General features: G+C 35.8%; 1 protein-coding gene across 1 annotated transcript; it reads right to left on the bottom strand.

Annotated features, from left to right (window-relative positions):
* Nucleotides 1-12,914: 12,914 nt before the first annotated feature.
* On the bottom strand, nucleotides 12,915-13,904 carry LOC109245219 (olfactory receptor 8K3-like). Its single transcript, XM_019412534.2, has one exon. It carries the CDS (start codon nucleotides 13,902-13,904, stop codon nucleotides 12,915-12,917), a length of 990 nt encoding a protein of 329 aa, XP_019268079.2.
* Between the last annotated feature and the right edge of the window lie 4,186 nt (nucleotides 13,905-18,090).

Below are 18,090 nucleotides of genomic sequence, written 5' to 3' on the forward strand. Positions count from 1 at the left end.
ATGCCACAATAAAAGTTATTTTGATTTTTACATACAATTCTTTTCAAGTATGTTTCTGAAAAGAGATATTTTATAGTTTTATCCAAACAATAAATTCTCAGGGAAAAAATAAAGCTTTCAAAATATACTTGATGTTCATCACTTTATGGTACAATTGGGCTGAGAAACATTATTCCATATTAGTTTTTAAATAGCTACTGAAGTGATTTCGGAATATATTCTGTTGTTTTCTCACTATAGAAATTTGTCTTAAAATTATTTAAACATTGACCATGTTAGGGATACACCATGTCTTCTTATGAGCTCTCAGGGCTCAGTAAAAACATCAGTAACAACATCAGAAACGCCTGTTGACATTAGGGAATCTTTCCTTCATGGGGTTTGTCACCCTGGGAGATGCGAAAATCATGAAGGGGACAAACTTGTGTTTCTTGATGCTAAGCAATGTAGGAGGTCTTTCTCAGAGGGGAAAAAATTATCTTTCAAAGACACTTAAGAAGTTTCCTAAGCGGTGTAGAGTTCCTTCTGGTACATTAATTCTACCAGTTGTAAGGCAGAAAGCACTCCTCTGTAACTAAGGTGAAATACAGTCCTCATAATGACTACTGTTTATTCTATACAAATGCTCACATGGTCCAATTTATCAACAGAGATTCTGGATACCATTGTTTGAATCATTTCCCTGTCCCTTCCACTTGGCCATCAGTGGGCAGAGATTAGAGTCTTCAGGAAAAGAGAGTAGAGCAGGTATCACTTCAGTCCCAGGTCTGATTGGAATCAGTAAAGCTCCCAAGATACTTGGTCTTCACATCCAGAGTGAGCACTATGTAAATTGTTAGGCTGAACCTACCTGTGTGCAGAGATCTGCTGAGACCCCCTTCTAAGGTTCCGTAGGAGGTGCTTTGAAGAGTGTTACAAGGGTCTGAAGTCCCTGAAGGCCCGCACAGTAAATAAGCTTGTTTATGGCTCCAGTCCCCACGCTTGAACACAGGAATTCCCAAGTGAAGTGACTCCTCAGGGAAAGAAAGACCAAGTACCCAAGGCTCCACATAACAATTGTACCCTCAGAGTGAAAATGTGGGGTTAGCCTAGGAACACAGGTGGGTTATCATACTGATTAACAATCACATGCAATGATTCCACCCTTGGTGTGTTTATTTGTTTTGAAATATCCCCTGTATTGGTTGGAAGTATGGCTGTTGGCTGTGGGGTGGAGAAAATCCAACAGAAAGCACAGGATTCTGGCCCCAGTGTTGCATTTTACTGTGAATTTTAGAGTAGAACAGAGTGCAAAGCCTCCATTCTGGTGTCAGGAACAACCCTGATGTATTTGCCATAAAACCAGATGATAAACAGCATGCATTCAAAACGTGCATCATTGCAAGGACTGAATATCAATTGTTTCATTGAACTTCATAAGGCACCCCATCATATACCTGATCCTACTGCTGGTTTTTGATTAAAAATAACTGATGGAAACTTCATTTTTCATGTAATCTTGTGATCTCTCCTCATGCATGTAAGATATTGTAGTCAAATATTGGTAACATTTTTATTTTACTGTTTGTGTGGGATTTTCTAGTCTGTAAGCTTTTAAGTGAAAAGGGTATATCTAAATAGTTTGCCTTTGTATTAATAGTGTCTAAAATAATACCCAGGAAAGAGTAGGTGTTGCTGACTTACTCCCTGATGGATTGAATCATGAATAGGTGAATGAGTGAATATAAGATCAATCTTAGAATTCTGAAATAAAGTATGAGGGTGTATGGGTTTTTTTTTTGTTTTTTGTTTGTTTTGTTTGTTTGTTTGTTTCTTTTAGGGGCATACTCTAATGTGATTTTCACTTTGGTGAAGAAACAGTTGCAAATTTCAGATCATTCTCTAGAATATTCGCTACTTTAGGGCAGGACGCACTGATCCTTCTTCACCCTGGCATATTCTAGGCTCTACCGTTATTGAAGTAACAGACAAATTCTGGACCATAAAGAGGAAACAACAAAGATTTTTATACATCTGAAGTTATTCATGATAATGAATTTCAACCTTTGAGGGTCTTTCCAGACTCCAAGTACCCACAAGAGGGCTGTGTGCTTCCTCTCTAATGACATTTGTCAATTGTCTGTCATGTGACCACAGAGAGTCTGTACCCTGCTCAGTTAACGGCGCTTTCATTCCCTCATCAGCTCTGCCAACCTCCCCATCTATTTAGCATCCCCACATTGTTGTAAGATATAAAAATTGTTTACTTTTACATGTGGCATTGTTACTAATGCATTATATTATAGTTTGATCTGTCAATCACACTTAGTATTTATTACACATGAGGTATTGTCCATTTCCTAAGTTGTGAGTACAATATATAAACATACTTTGGTCAAACATATAAAATTCTAAGACAGGACCATTCTGAATCATAAAATTTCCTTTCAAAGTATTTGTAAGAAACATAAATACACACATCTACATACATATACATACACAAACTTATATATGTGCAAGAAATTATATTATAGACACCATAGTTCCATTCTTCACCTTAAATGATAGTTTTTTTCTTATATGATTCATTATTTTATTTTAATTTAATTTATTTTATTTTATTTTATTTTATTTTATTTTATTTTATTTATTTTGAGAAGGAGAACATGGGCAGGGGAGGGGCAGAGAGAGAGAGAAAAAGAGAGAGAATATCAAGCAGGCTCTGTGCTGTCACTGTAGAGCCCAAGTAGGGGCTCAAACCTACCAAACATGAGATCATGACCTGAGCCAAAATAGAGAGTCAGATGCTTAGCTGACTGAGCCAACCAGGCGTCCCTATAATTCATTATTTTAAAGTAATACTTTAATTACATATACCTTGAATATGCACTAATCCATTGTCTCCCTTTCCATTCTCTCCACCCCGTGTGGAGGCAACAGCTCTTAACTCTATACGACCTCTTTCTCTCTTTCCAAGTATTTTTACTTACTTTTTATTGTGATCAAAAAACTTAAAACTTAATATAAGATCTACACTCTTGACCAATATTTAAGTACACACCACAGTCCTGGTGATCATGGGCACAATGTTTTAAAACAAATCTCTAGAACTTATTATATTTTTAGATTCATAAATTATAATATTATCACAGGTATGTGGCTTTAAAATTTATATAAGTGGATTGGTTACATTTACTTCATCCTGTGATTGGTACATACATGTGTAATTTAATTTATATGTATTATTGATAATAAATTTTGCCTTTTATATGCAATAAAATAATAACTTCAATTTCTTTATGACATCTTTTGTTTTATAACATTTTAAATTTGGTGCAGTCACATTAGTATATATTTGCAAATTGCCTAACTTTCACAAAATTAATTAACTTTGGGGATTCTACTAATTTTAAGTGCTCTGAAAATATTAACAAGGTAACTATGTGTTTTCTAAATTAAAACATATTTTTGTTTCATAATAAATATTAAATAGGAGTACAATTGACTTTACATAGTCACATTAGTCAATTTTTCATTTACTTTTACCACATAAATGACTTTTCTTACAAAATTGAATCTCCTTTTATTTCCATTTTTCTATTAATCCTGGCCCTGATCATATCATGTCATCTGCTTTGCCACAGGTAAATTTTATCTTAATTTTGCCATTCATTGTTACTGGTTAACTATATATTTAGGTACTTATTAACAAAACACTAGAATTTTGCAGGTATTTCAATTAATTTGTATTATACACTGAATGTCTCTTTCTGCAAGTTCACTTAGAAGTATGCTGGTGCATAGAAGTCAATCTCTAAATATAAGTTGACTCATTTATCCTTGTTTTTCCTTCTGAGAGAATACATAACAATGTTTAATGTTGATAATCTAATTCATAGGAACCCCACAGTACAATAAATTAAGCGAAGGTATGCATAGATTTTTCCACATCCTTTGTCCTGCATATTTTACATCTTTTTCCTCAAGCTATGGATCGAGGGATTCAGCAGGGGGATAACAGTGGTGTAAAATTTGGACACCACTTTATCAGCGTCAAAGGAGTGACTGGACTCAGGTTGAACATAAATATCAGACTCCCGTAGAACACTGTGTCCATTCTCAGTTTGGACTTGCCTTTGGGAAAAAAAAAAAAAAAAAAAAAAAGCCTTGTGTCTGCCCTCATCCTGACTGTGGCTAGCATGATCAACAAGTAAGATACAAAAACTATCAAAAGGAATAAAATCAAATTAAAAACAGAAAATCGGGGCTCCTGGGTAGCTCATTTGGTTTAGTTTCTGACCTTTATTTCAGCTCAGGTCATCATCTCATGGTTCATTGGCTTAAACCCTGCTTCAGGCTCTGTGCTCACAGCGCAGAGGATAAGATAACCTATTTCTACCTTTTGTAAAATATGTAATAAGCATTTACCAGAAACCAAAATATTTCCTCCATCCCAGGTGCATTTTTATTATAACTGACATATGCCAAGTGGTTTGTAACAGGTTAGGCATATATTGTATTTTAGGAATCTAGGAAAATATGAGGAAATTGAGAAAATTGGGAGAAAGTGGGGTCACTGGAATTGATTTTTACATACCAAAATTTTATAAATATTCCCTTTAGATAAAAGAAACCTCTACTTTAAAGAAGAAATATGTATACTTTATGTATTTTATGTCTACTTTATGTACTTTATGTCTACTTTAAAGAAGAAACAGAATAATGGCAAGTGAAAGCACATAGACAACTTTATAAATACATAGATGTATATAGAGATATAGGTTTATAGATTCTGGGATGTTATTTTAATTTTTTCTGCACAGTAAGGCTACAAAGAACTCCTACATACTATGAGAATAACATAAAACACACAAGCATAAGTATAATGAAATCAAAATAGATACAATTGTCCCTAATAAACTACTAATTAAAAAATATCAGAATAGAAGGAGGATGGCAGGGTGAAGTAAAAGAATGAATGGTTTAAAAAATGGTATTGACGCAGAATTCTATAGAAGGAAGGAAGGAAGCAGGAAGTGAAAGAAGGAAGAAGAAAAAAACTTATGTTGGAATTATACTGAAATTATAGATCAATCCAAAGACACTGGACTCGTTATAGCAGTAGTAAATCTATTCCATGGACATATTTGGTATTCATTTTCATTGATTAAATAGCTTTTAAATTTTTATACATAATACTGAAATTTTAGGTAATTTTTATTAGATTTATTCATAAAATGGGGGAGGTTAGTGGTTTTCTAAAATATCTCTCTTGATGGAGTTAGATGGCACAGCAGCATGGAAACCCTGAGCTTGTCTCATCTCTGAAATGCAGCTAGATCAGCACTAGTCCATTTAGAAAACTTAGGAAGTTGATCTGAGAATTAACACAACAATCTGTATAACTTTAGCCACAGAATTTGGCAGTTTTTTTCTTCCTCCAGAATAACAAAATGAAGGAATTCACCACAAAGGGCAGAACAGGAAGGAATGACAGCCAGGGACTTAATCAACACAGATATAAGTAAGATGTCTGAACTAGAATTTAAAGCCACAGTAATAAGAATACTAACTGGGACTTAAAAAAGTGTATAAGACACCAAAGAATCCCTTTCTATGGAGATAAAAGAAACAAAACTAGTCAGGCAGAAATTAAAAATGTTATTACCAAGATGCAGTCTCAAATGGAGGCCATGATGGCAAGGATGGGCCAAACAGAGCAGTCAATCAGCAATATAGAAGATAAAAATATGGAAACCAATGAAGCAGAAAAAAAAGGGAAACAAAGGCAAAAGATCACAACATCAGACTTAGAGAACTCTGTGACTTATAAAGGAATAAAATCCCAATATGGAAGCCCCAGAAGATGAAGAAAGAACAAAAGAGGTAGAAGGTTTTTGTGAGCAAATCATAGTGGATAGCTTTCCTAATATGGGGAAGGACACAGACATCAAAATTCAAGAAGCCCAGAGAATTCCCATTAGATTTAACAAAAACCAACCATCACCAAGGCATATCACAACAGACACAGACAAGGAAAGAGTGTTAAAAGCATCAAGGGAAAAAAAAAAGTCCTTAACCAAATAGGCAAGACATATTAGGCTCCCAGCAGACCTATCCACAGAAACTTGGCAGGTGGGAAAGGAGTGGCAGGATATATTCAACATGCTGAATTGGAAAAATATGTAGCCAAGAATTCCTTATCCAGCAAGTCTGTCATTCCAAATAGAAGGAGAGATAGTTTCCCAGACAAACCAAAATTAAAGGAGTTCATGACCACTAGACCAGCTCTGCAAGAAATTTTAAGGGGGATTCTTTGAGTGGAGAAAAGACAATACAAAACAAAAAAGACCAAAAGCAACCAAGACTGGAAAGAACCAGAGAACTTCACCAAAAAGCCCAATTCTACAGGCAACACAATAGCACTAAATTTATATCTTTCAGTACTCACTCTAAATGTAAATGGACTAAATGTTCCAATCAAAAGACATAGGGTAACAGAATGGATAAGAAAACAAGACCCATCTATATACTGCTCACAAGAGACTCATTTTAGACTTAAACACACCTCCAGATTGAAAGTAAGGGGATGGAGAACCATCTATCATACTAATGGTCACCAAAAGAAAGCTGGCCTAACCTTACTTATATTAGACAAATTAGATTTAAAATAAAGACTGTAATAGGAGGTGAAGAAGGACATTATATCATAATTAAGGTCTGTCCACAAAGAATATCTAACAATTGTAAAGATTTATGCCCCTAATGTGGTAGAATCCAAATATACAAGTCAATTAATCACAAACATAAAGAAACTCATTGATAATAATACCATAATAGTTGGGGATTTCAACCACCCACTCACAGCAATGGAGAGATTATCTAAGCAGAAAATCAATAAGGAAGCAATGGCTTTGAATGACACACTGGTTCGGATGGACTTAACAGATATATTCAGAACATTTCAGCCTAAAGCAGCAGAATACACATTCTTCTCAAATGCACATGGACATTTGCAGAATACATCAAATACTGGGTCAAAAATTCAGCTCCCAACAAGCACAAAAAGATCAAGATCATGCCTTGCATATTCAGACCACAACACTATGAAACTCCAAATCAACCACAAGAAAAAAATTGGAAAGACCATGAATACTTGGATTAAAGCACATCTTACTAAAGAATGAATGGATTAACCAAGAAATTAAAGAGGAGATTGAAAAGTACATGGAAGCCAATGAAAATGAAAACACGGCATTCCAAAACCTCTGTGATGCAGCAAAGGTGGTCATAAGAAGGAAGTGTATAGCAAAACAGCCTTCATAAAGAAGGAGGAATGTTCTCAAATACATAACCTAAACTTACACCTGAAAGAGCTGGAAAAAAGAACAGCAAATAAAGCCCAAAAGTAGCAGAAGTAGGGAAATTAATAAAGCTTAGAGTAGGAGTTAATGTTTGAAAAAAAAAAAAAAAAACAGTAGGATCAATCAATGAAAGCAGAAGCTGGTTCTTTGAAAGAATTAACAGAATTGATAAAACCCCTGTCCAGACTGATCAAAAAGGAAAAGCAAAGGATCCAAATAAATCAAATCACGAATGAAAGGAGATCACAACCAATGCCACAGAAATGCAAACAATAATAAGAGAATATTATGAGCAATTATATGCCAACGAATTGGGCAATCGGGAAGAAATGGACATATTCACAGAAACATATACACTACCAAAACTGAAACAGGAAGAAATAGAAAATTTAAACGGGGGGGCCTGGGTGGCTCAGTTGGTTAAGCATCCGGCTTCAGCTCAGGTCATGATCCCACGGTCCGTGGGTTCGAGCCCCGTGCTGGGCTCTGTGCTGACAGCTCCAGAGCCTGGAACCTGCTTCGGATTCTGTGTCTCCCTCTCTCTGCCCCTCCCCGACTCATGCTCTGTCTCTGTCTCTCTCAAAAATAAATAAACATTAAAATTTTTTAAAAAAAGAATATTTTAACAGATCCATAACCAGTAAAGAAATTGAATCAGTAATCAAAAATCAAGAGTCCAGGGCTGAACTGCTTTCCAGGGGAATTCTACCAACCATTCAGAGAACAGTTAACAGCTATTCTTTTGAAGCTGTTCCAAAAAATAGAAATGGAAGGAAAACTTCCAAACTCATTTCATGAGGCCAGCGTTACCTTGATCCCTAAAGCAGACAAATATCCTACTGAAAAGGAGAACTACAAACCAACTTCCCCGATGAACATGGATGCAAAATTTCTCAATAAGATACTAGCAAACCAGATCCAAGAATACATTAAAAGAATTATTCACGAAGATCAAGTGGGATTTCTTCCTGTGATGCAAGGCTGGTCCAATATCTGCAAATTAATCAATGTGATACATTATATTAGTAAAAGAAAAGATAAGAACCACATGATTCTCTCAATAGATGCAGAAAAAGCATTTGACAAAATACAGCACACGTTCTTGATAAAAATCCTCAAGAAAGTAAAGGATAGAAGAAACATACCTCAAGATCATAAAGGCCATATATGAAAGACCCACAGCTAAAATCATCCTCAATGGGGAAAAACTGAGAGCCTCCCCCTTAAGGTCAGGAACAGGAAGGGATTTCCAGTCTCACCACTGTTATTCAACATAGTGTTGGAAGTCCTAACCTCAGCAATCAGACAGCAAAAAGAAAGAAAATCATCCAAATCAGCAAGAAGGAAGTCAACCATTCACTCTTATTTCACCTCATTGCGAATTGAACTATTCTTAACATTAAATTACTTATCCAAACGTATACTTTTCATATATTTCCATAATGTGAAACTTCTCAACCATCTTCAACATCTTTTGTGACAACGTGTTTCAGTCTACACTCGGCCACTACTTTCTAGGACTGCATAATTCAAATATATTTTCTTTGTGAAAATTATCGCATAGACGTTCGGCAAAATCACAGAACAATGACATATTTCTTTGTACTCAGAACATATTTCGTATAAGAGTGACTGTCAGTCTGCCAAGCGATTTTTCTCATTTGGCATTTGTTCCAAGATCAGGCTTCCAAGTAGAAGGTCTTTATGTCAACTGTAAGTAGTTCTAAATAATTCTATTCATTTTTTCTGCTGAAAAAAAAAATCCAGGAATATCTAAAAGCATGCTTCCCTTTTTCTTTGTATCATGTCTGTGCATCTGCACAATAGTTATTTGTTGTTGTCTGCAATGATGTACAAGGGGCAGCCTTTAAAACCTTTATTCATTCCTACGGAGAGTTTGCCTTCTAATCTGAGCCATACGTACAACAATAACAGATATTTTTCTCACGCTGCACAAATTCTTTTTTAAAATCACTTACATGTGTATTTCCAATGGAGCTTAGCACTTATAAAATTTCTGAGCTTACCGAAAGTACGCTGGTCTTGAAGGGAAGGGACTTGGGAAGTAACTGCGTTTCCCAATTCATAGAACTTGAAAAGAGTAAAACCCTCAATTGAAGCATTTTGTTGAACTTTCTTCTTATTGTCATAAAAGACATATAGCATAAAATGTACCATTTTAATGATTTTAGCTTTTAATTTGTAAGTATATATTTGTGTCATTAGATACATACCTACTGTTTTGCAAACATCATGGTTATCTACCTCCAGAACATTCTCATCATTCCAAACTGAAACTCTATACCCACGAAACGTCTATACCCATTCTCTTTTCTTCCATCATTTTGCAACTACCGTTTCTGCTTCTATGGATTTTACAATTCTAGCTTCCTCACATAAAGGAAGTCATACGAAATAAATAAATACATAAACATTATCTTTTTTTCAATTTTTTTCTAATTATTATGGGTGGGATATAGAAATAAAGTTGATTTTTTGTAATTTGTTTCATATCCAGCAAATTTTATAAATACATGTATTATTTTAAATAAATTATTTATAGTTTTTTCTATGTAGTTAAGACATCAAAACAAATTTTTTTAATGGTAGTGTGTGCTTTCCCATCTATCTTTATACTTTTTATTTCCTAACGTGGTGAACCAGCTACAATGTCCAATATATACTGAATATAAGCGGTGAGTCTGGATCTCCTCGTCTTAGGAGTGTTCAGAGGAAAATCTTTAATGTTTCAGTATTATATTACAAGTTTTCTGTAGGTTTTTAAAATGTAATAATATGTACCCATGATTATGATATCATACAAGTATTTTCACTACCTTCAATACCTCTGTGTTCAATCGATTTATTCCCCCACATGCAGGATTTTTTTAGATATTATTTATAACACCAGTTTCTACTATCCTGCTCAGCAAGGCAGTTTATTACAAATCAGCGTTGAATTTCACCATAAACCTGTTAAGGATGTTGAATTATGTGATTTATGTAATGGGTTTTCGTGTGTGAAATCAGCCTTGCATTCTTGCCTACATGCAGTACTCCTCAACCGTATCAAACATTCTAAACCAAAATGGGTCACTTGTATAAAGTGCCAAGTGAGTACAGCTGAATCTCATTTATATTTTCATAAGCCAGTGTGATTTCGCGAGAGCCTGGTGTCTTTCATTTAATATTATATCCATTCATTCTTCCCCTCCCTGGCCTTCTTCGCTTATTCCGAGTTGTGAAGATATTTCCCTTTTGTTCAAGAAATGTGGTTTTGGGGCACCTGGGTGGCTCAGTCTGTTAAACAGCTGACTCTTTATTTCAGCTCAGGTCATAATCTCATGGTTCTGCTGGTGAGAAGAAGCCCTGTGTCCATCTCTGCACTGACAGCCGGGAGCCTGCTTGGGATTCTTTCTCCCTCTCTCTCTGCCTCTCTCCCCTTCACACATATGATCTCTTTCTCTCAAAGTAAGTAAATAAACATTTAAAAAATAATCTAGCTTTATTAAAGGAAGTTGTACCTGTCATTAGATTCATCTTGTGGGACATTGACTGGCTATTTTAAATCTCTTGGCTTGCCATATAAATTTTGGTATCAACTGAAATATTTAAAAGTACTATTGGGATTGTACTGTTACTGTGTTAAATCTATAGGATAGCTTAAGGAGAACTGACCTCATCACAGCATTTACTTCTTCCAAACAATGGACATGATGTACTCCTACATCTATGTTTTCTTTAATAACTGAGCAAGGCTTTTGTAATTTCTAACCACAAAATCATGTAAATTGTTTATTAGATTTTCTCCTAACTATGAGACAAATTTTTTCAGGTGTAATTGATAGTTTAAAATTTTATTTTTAAGCAGCACTCTCAACAATAGCCAAATTATGGAAAGAGCCTAAATGTCCATCAACTGATGAATGGATAAAGAAATGGTGGTTTATATACACAATGGAATACTACGTGGCCATGAGAAAGAATGAAATATGGCCCTTTGTAGCAACGTGGATGCAACTGGAGAGTGTTATGCTAAGTGAAATAAGCCATACAGAGAAAGACAGATACCATATGGTTTCACTCTTATGTGGATCCTGAGAAACTTAACAGAAACCCATGGGGGAGGGGAAGGAAAAAAAAAAAAGAGGTTAGAGTGGGAGAGAGCCAAAGCATAAGAGACTGTTAAAAACTGAGAACAAACTGAGGGTTGATGGGGGGGTGGGAGGGAGGGGAGGGTGGGTGATGGGTATTGAGGAGGGCACATTTTGGGATGAGCACTGGGTGTTGTATGGAAACCAATTTGACAATAAACTTCATATATTGAAAAAAAATAAAAAAAATAAAGGCAAAAAAATAAAATTTTATTTTTACCTGTTTATTACTAGTGGATAGCAAAATAATTGATCTTTCATTTGGAAAATTTATATGTACTAACCTTGCAAAATTTAGTCATTATTTTCAGTGTATCAGCTTGAAGATATTTTTGAATTTTTAATATATACAATTATGAATCTTACAAACAATAATACTTTTATTTATGCTTTCCTCAGCATGCATATAGTCACAAATCATAATTTAACAGAAATCTACCCATGCAAGCAATAGTCCAAGGCTGAAACAATGTTAGTTGTTTCATCAGTGGATGAACTCATTGCAGATGTGGTAGACATAGTGAGACAACTAGAATCAGAAGTGAGCCTGAAGATGTGAATGAATGGCTGAAATCTCATGACAAAACTTTAATGGATGAAGAATTGCTTCTTATGCATGAACCAAGAGAGTGATTTCTTCAAGTGGAATCTACTCCTGGTGAAGATGCTGTAAGGTTGTTGAACTGGCAACAGTGGATTTAGAATATGGATTTAGAATATGGATTTAGAATATGACATACACATGGTCGATAGAGCAGTAGCAGGGTTTGAGAAGATTGACTCCATTTTGAAAAGAAGTTCTACTGTGGTTAAATGCTATCAAACAGCACCACATGCTACAGGGAAGTTATTCATGAAAGGAAGAGTCAATCAATGCAACACACTTCACTGTTGTCTTATTTTAGGAAATTACCACAGTTGGGGTGCCTGGTGGCTCAGCTGGTTGGGTGTCTGACTCAGCTCAGGTCATGATATCACCATTCAGAGTTTGAGCCCTGCATCAGGCTCTGTGCCTGTTTTGGATTCTGTGTCTCCTCTCTCTCTCTGTTCCTCCCCCGCTCATGCTCTGTCTCTGTCTCTCTCTCTCTCTTAAAAATAAAGAAACATTTAAAAAATTTTTAATTAAAAAAAAAAAACAGAAAATACTAGTCACCCTAACCTTTGGCAACCACCACCCTGACCAGTAAGCAGCCATCAAGATGGAGGCAAGACCCTCTAGGCAAAATATTATGACTTTGAAGGCTCAGATGACAGCATTTTCAAGCAATACAGTGTTTTTTTTTTTTAAGTATACACATTGTATGATTACCTTTAATGCTAAAAAACACTTAACAGACTATAATACAGGGTCAACATAACTTTTATATGTATTGGACAACCAAAAATTCATTCATTTTGGTTTACTGTGAAATTTGCTTCATTGTGGTGGACTGGAACCAAACCCGCAATATCTCTGAGGTATGTCTATATTTGCACACTTTCTCCAAGTTCTTCGTAGGGCATTTTTCACCTCTTTGTTCCTCAAGCTGTAGATCATTGGATTCAGCATGGGTATAACCAACGTGTAAAATAAGGAGGCCATATTATCAGTATCAAAGGAATGAGTAGATTTCGGCTGCACATACATAAAGAATAGAGTGCCATAGAATAAGGCAATCACTGCCAGATGGGATCCACAGGTGGAGAAAGCCTTGTGCCTGCCTTCTGCAGAATTCATCCTGAAGATGGCAACAGAGATTAGAATGTAGGACACAAGGACTGTGAGAAGAGATGACACCAAATTAAAAGCAGAAAAGATCAGAATTATCAATCTAATTTCATCGGTGCCTGAACAGAGCAAAGCTATCAATGGTAGACTGTCACAGTAGAAATGCCTGATGACATTATAATCACTAAATGATGAAAGGAAAATTTTCATGATGGTCAACAAAGACAAAGAGACACTATAGAGATAAGCCATTACCACTAGCACCTGACATAATCTTTGTGACATAACAGCTGTGTAGAGCAGAGGGTTACAGATGGCCACATAGCGGTCACAGGCCATTGCCGACAGAATGAAAATTTCATTAATGATAAAAATACTGAAAAAAGTGAGTTGGGTGGCACACCCATTAAAGGAGATTGTATGTTGATCTACAGCAAAATTTACCAGCATTTTGGGTCCCACAGCTGTTGAATAACCAAGATCAGTGAAAGCCAGGTGTCTGAGGAAGAAGTACATGGGTGTTTGTAGCCTAGAGTCTATCTTGGTGAGGATGATCAAACCCAGGTTATTCACTACTGAGATCACATAAACAGTGAGGAGTAGTCCAAATAATGGAGTCTGCAGCTCAGGGAGTCCTGTGATTCCCATTAGAATGAATTCTTTCAACAGTGTTAGATTGTGTTTGCCTGTGCAGGCCATTTGGGAAACCTATACTGGGAATAAATACAAAAATAATCATTAACTTTCATGACATGACTGAGAGGACCATTTTAATAATGATTAAAGGCCTAAATCTTTCATTATGGCCTGTGGCCGTAATTGTCTGTTCCAGCACCTGGCAGCTCATTTCTCTCTTTCTCTCCCTTCCTCTCTCTTTCTTTCCCTCTCTCAGCTTAGCTGAGCTCTTTATAGCTTTCTTAGATATGACAACAAAATGACAAACAACAAAGTTAAAATCTCCTAAATTGGATTTATCAAAATGAAAAAAACAGACAAGTTGTATGCATTAATGGACATTATTACGGAATGAAAAATTAACTCATATAATGAAAAAAAATTGTCAATCTTCTATCTGGTGTCTACTATATAAAATATACAAAGGACTCTTACAGTCCAATATCTAAATGAAAAATTACCCAACTTAAACAAACAAACAAACAAAAAAAAACAGGCAAAAAAGTTGAAGAGACATTTCTTACAGAATATATGCGAATGGACATTGGCATATGAAAAGATATTCAACATCATTAGCCATGAGGGCAATGCAAATCCACACCACAAGGAGATACCACTTTGCTTGTCGTAAGGTGGCTTAAAAAAGAAAAGATAAGAAAAGAAAAAAAATCACAAACGTTGACAAGGGTGTAGAGATGAGAATCCTTGTGTATTAATGGGAAGGTAAAACAGTACAGTCACTATGGATGGAGTTTGACGGTGACTCCATACATCAAGCTAAGAATTACCATTCTGATCCAGTAATTCCTTTCCAGATGTGTACCCCCAAAGTACAGACAACCACAAGAGTTCATACAAAAACTTTGCAGGTAAATGTTCATGACAGCATTCGTAAGAGATACACCAGTTCATGATAGTCAAAACTTGGGGACAACCCAAATGTCCATCAACCAATGCATGGATAACATCTCTGTTGTCTCCACACAATAAGAAATTAGGAAGCCATACAAGGAAAGAAGTATTGTTATATGCAACAACATGGATGAGCCTTTAACACGTGCTAAGCAAAAGAAGCCAAGTATAAAAGGGCACATCTGTGCGTATTATATTATATAATTCCATTATATGAAATATCCAAAAGAGATGAATCCATAGAGAGAGAAAGCAGATTAGCGGTCAGGAACACCAAATTCATTCTCAGGAGACAATTCAGTTAGGGACATATTTCGGGTGGATATTAAAAGCATCATAAATCTCACGGAATAAATGAGAATATCAGAGTGTGTGCTCTCTTTTAAATCCATGCTACTAAATACAAGTCCCCTTATATATGAGAAAAGATATGACGTGTTTCTAATTATCTTTAGAGTTCTATGTAAAACACTAAACTTTATTTTACATGGTTCTATTTACATTACTTTGTACGATTATTGAAGGTAACCTGGTTCTTACCTTTTAGATCTGTTTTTTTCCCTCCCAACTTTTCTTCAAACATGTAAAAAACACAATGAGATTAGAGTTGGACCTTCACTATAAAACTACCCTAAGGATAGAGGTGAGAGAATTAAATTATTCCCCAGCCCTGCCCCCTCCTATTGCCAAATACATCTTTTTGCACTAAATTAGGTGACAATGAGTATATTCAACATGGAAGGTCAACAAAATATAGATTTAAATATATATACTTACACATCAAAGTAATTTTCAAGGGGGAATAGAGTTTTAGAAAAAAAACTATTAAATAAGTGGAAAATACACTGTAATTGTAATCAAAATACATATTACTGCTTTAAAATTTTGCAAGAATTCTTCTTTATTGAAATTTGTATGTGCACATATTTTAATCTTAATTCCAATCTACATGAGATATGCTTTTCGTTATTTAAGGGATAATCTGATGGCATTTCAGAGACTATTCCAAAGCTTACAGGTAAGGAAGAGGGGCAATCCTGTTATTAATCAGATGTTATGGGGTGATGGAGGCATTACATACTGATATCAATGCTTTAATAGTTTGCTTTCACCTCACTTCCAACTAAAAGGGATGGTTTGAAAAGGACATTGATAAATTTGGGAAACACATGATGTATTTGAAACAGAGAAATTGCAAGTGTTACAAACACATTGAGGCAATCCTTTTACTTTAGAGGGACTGGAAACCACTATGGAAAAGTGTGATTTGAGTTAGAAATTCTGAAAATATCCAATTAACTACGCATAATAGTATCATATTTGACATTTTACTAAGGGTCCAAGTGAAAGAAACTAAACAGGAAAATCTTAAGGTCTTGGGTGTGAATTTCTTAACCAATTCCCTTTTCAGAGATTGCTTTTTTTTCCCCCACTATTCAATGATTACAACCTTGCTGCATCTTAGCAAACGTCTAGCTTTCACCAAAAATTATAATAAAGATGTTTACAACCTTGTATTTGCCCAGAAACTTCAGTTAACAAAAGAGAACAGTTAAAGAGATGGTTAAATCATGGAAGCGGGTGGGGGTTTGGGGACAATAATGTAAATGGGAGGTGGGGTCCTGAAGAGTCACTAGACTCAGAGTTAGTCACAGAGACAGCTACAGTGTACTCACCTGCGAGGTGGAAAATCTCTGGGCTCCCATTTGTTCATGGCACAACCCAGTAAGGATTTATGGATGACTTTACTCCTTTGAGTCTCTCCCTGAGGAGAAAGAATACAAGCTAATTATGCCTCAAGAATTTGAAAATATCAAACAAAGGCGTGGTATATCTCCTAATTCTACAGGACATCTTTATATTCCCCTGCTAATAAAGTTAAGTTAGATACCTTTCCACAATGTCTCCTGGTAAAGTCTTTCTATTGTAACCCAGCGATCTGGAATCAAATCGTTGTATTTGTAGGAAAGATGTTTTCATTTTTCTTGCAACCCTTAATGATCTTCTTCTACTACAATGGCTTTTTATGAGTTTATCTCTGGGGGCAGAATGAAGATGATTGAATGATGCTTACTACATCATTAAAAAAATTTACAAGTAAAAGTAAAAATTTACAAGTACTTGTTTTCCCCTTTTTTTTGTGGTGTTTTAACTTATTTAAACATAATATACTTATTAACAAATGCATGCATCGTACATTTTTGCAAATTCAAGACAACTGTGTAATCAGAATCCAGATCAAACAGCTATGATGATAGAAAAATTGAAACATTACCAGGACCCCAGGAGAATCCTTCAGTCTGCTGTCTGCGATGAACTGTCCCCTTAAACACACACACTCACATGTGCACACACACATGAATAATTCTTTTTCTGCCTGCTAACAATGTGAATTATTTTTATCTATTTTTGTTACTTTTATTTTTTTAATTTTTTTAAAACGTTTTATTTATTTTTAAGACAGAGAGAGACAGAGCATGTGTGGGGGAGGGGCAGAGAGAGAGAAAGAGAGAGAGAGAGAGAGAGGAAGACACAGAATCTGAAGCAGGCTCCAGGCTCTGAGTATCAGCGCAAAGCCTGAAGCGGGGCTCGAACTCAAGCACTGGGAGATCGTGACCTGAGCCGAAGTCCGACGCTCAACGGACTGAGGCACCCAGGCACCTCTGTCATATATTTTTTAAGGATAATAATTTATAGTTTATAAAAACATATTGCCCTGACATAGAGAAGAATTTCTTGAAAATGGTAATTAAAAACAGCTACTCCCACATCCTTTATGTCCACACCAATATCTTTTGTCATCTTCATATTGTATTTCTTGTCAACTCTTTATGGATTTGGAACAGTTACCTTTATATTATGCTTACAAAGCCTTTGTCCACGATTTGTCTGATTATGTAGGTCTGATAAAAGTATCCTCTCCCTCCGGCATCTAGGGGTGCCTGGGTGGCTCAGTTGGTTGAGCATATGACTTCAGCTCAGGTCATGATCCCGCCCTCCATGGGTTCAAGCCCCAGGTGGGGCTCTGACAGTTCAGAGCCTGGAGACTGCTTTGGATTTTGTGTCTCCCTCTCTCTCTGCCCCTCCCCCACTCATTCTGTCTCTCTCTATTTCTCAAAAGTGAATAAACGTTAAAAAAAAATACTCCCTTGGGCATCTGGATGGTTTAGTTGGTTAAGAGTCTGACTCTTGATATTGGCTCAGGTCATGATCTCATGGTTTGTGAGTTTGAGCCTCGTGTTGGGCTCTGTGCTGACAGATAGGGATTTTCTCTTCTCTCTCTCTCTGCCCCTCCACA

The sequence above is a fragment of the Panthera pardus genome, unplaced genomic scaffold (assembly GCF_024362965.1).
Source record: "Panthera pardus isolate Hobbes unplaced genomic scaffold, ASM2436296v1 HiC_scaffold_12, whole genome shotgun sequence".
NCBI classification, from domain to species: Eukaryota; Metazoa; Chordata; class Mammalia; order Carnivora; family Felidae; genus Panthera; species Panthera pardus.

Excerpts from the sequence above, each read along its gene's own strand:
- LOC109245219 (XM_019412534.2), bottom strand. The coding sequence starts at position 13,904 with ATGGCCTGCACAGGCAAACACAATCTAACACTGTTGAAAGAATTCATT.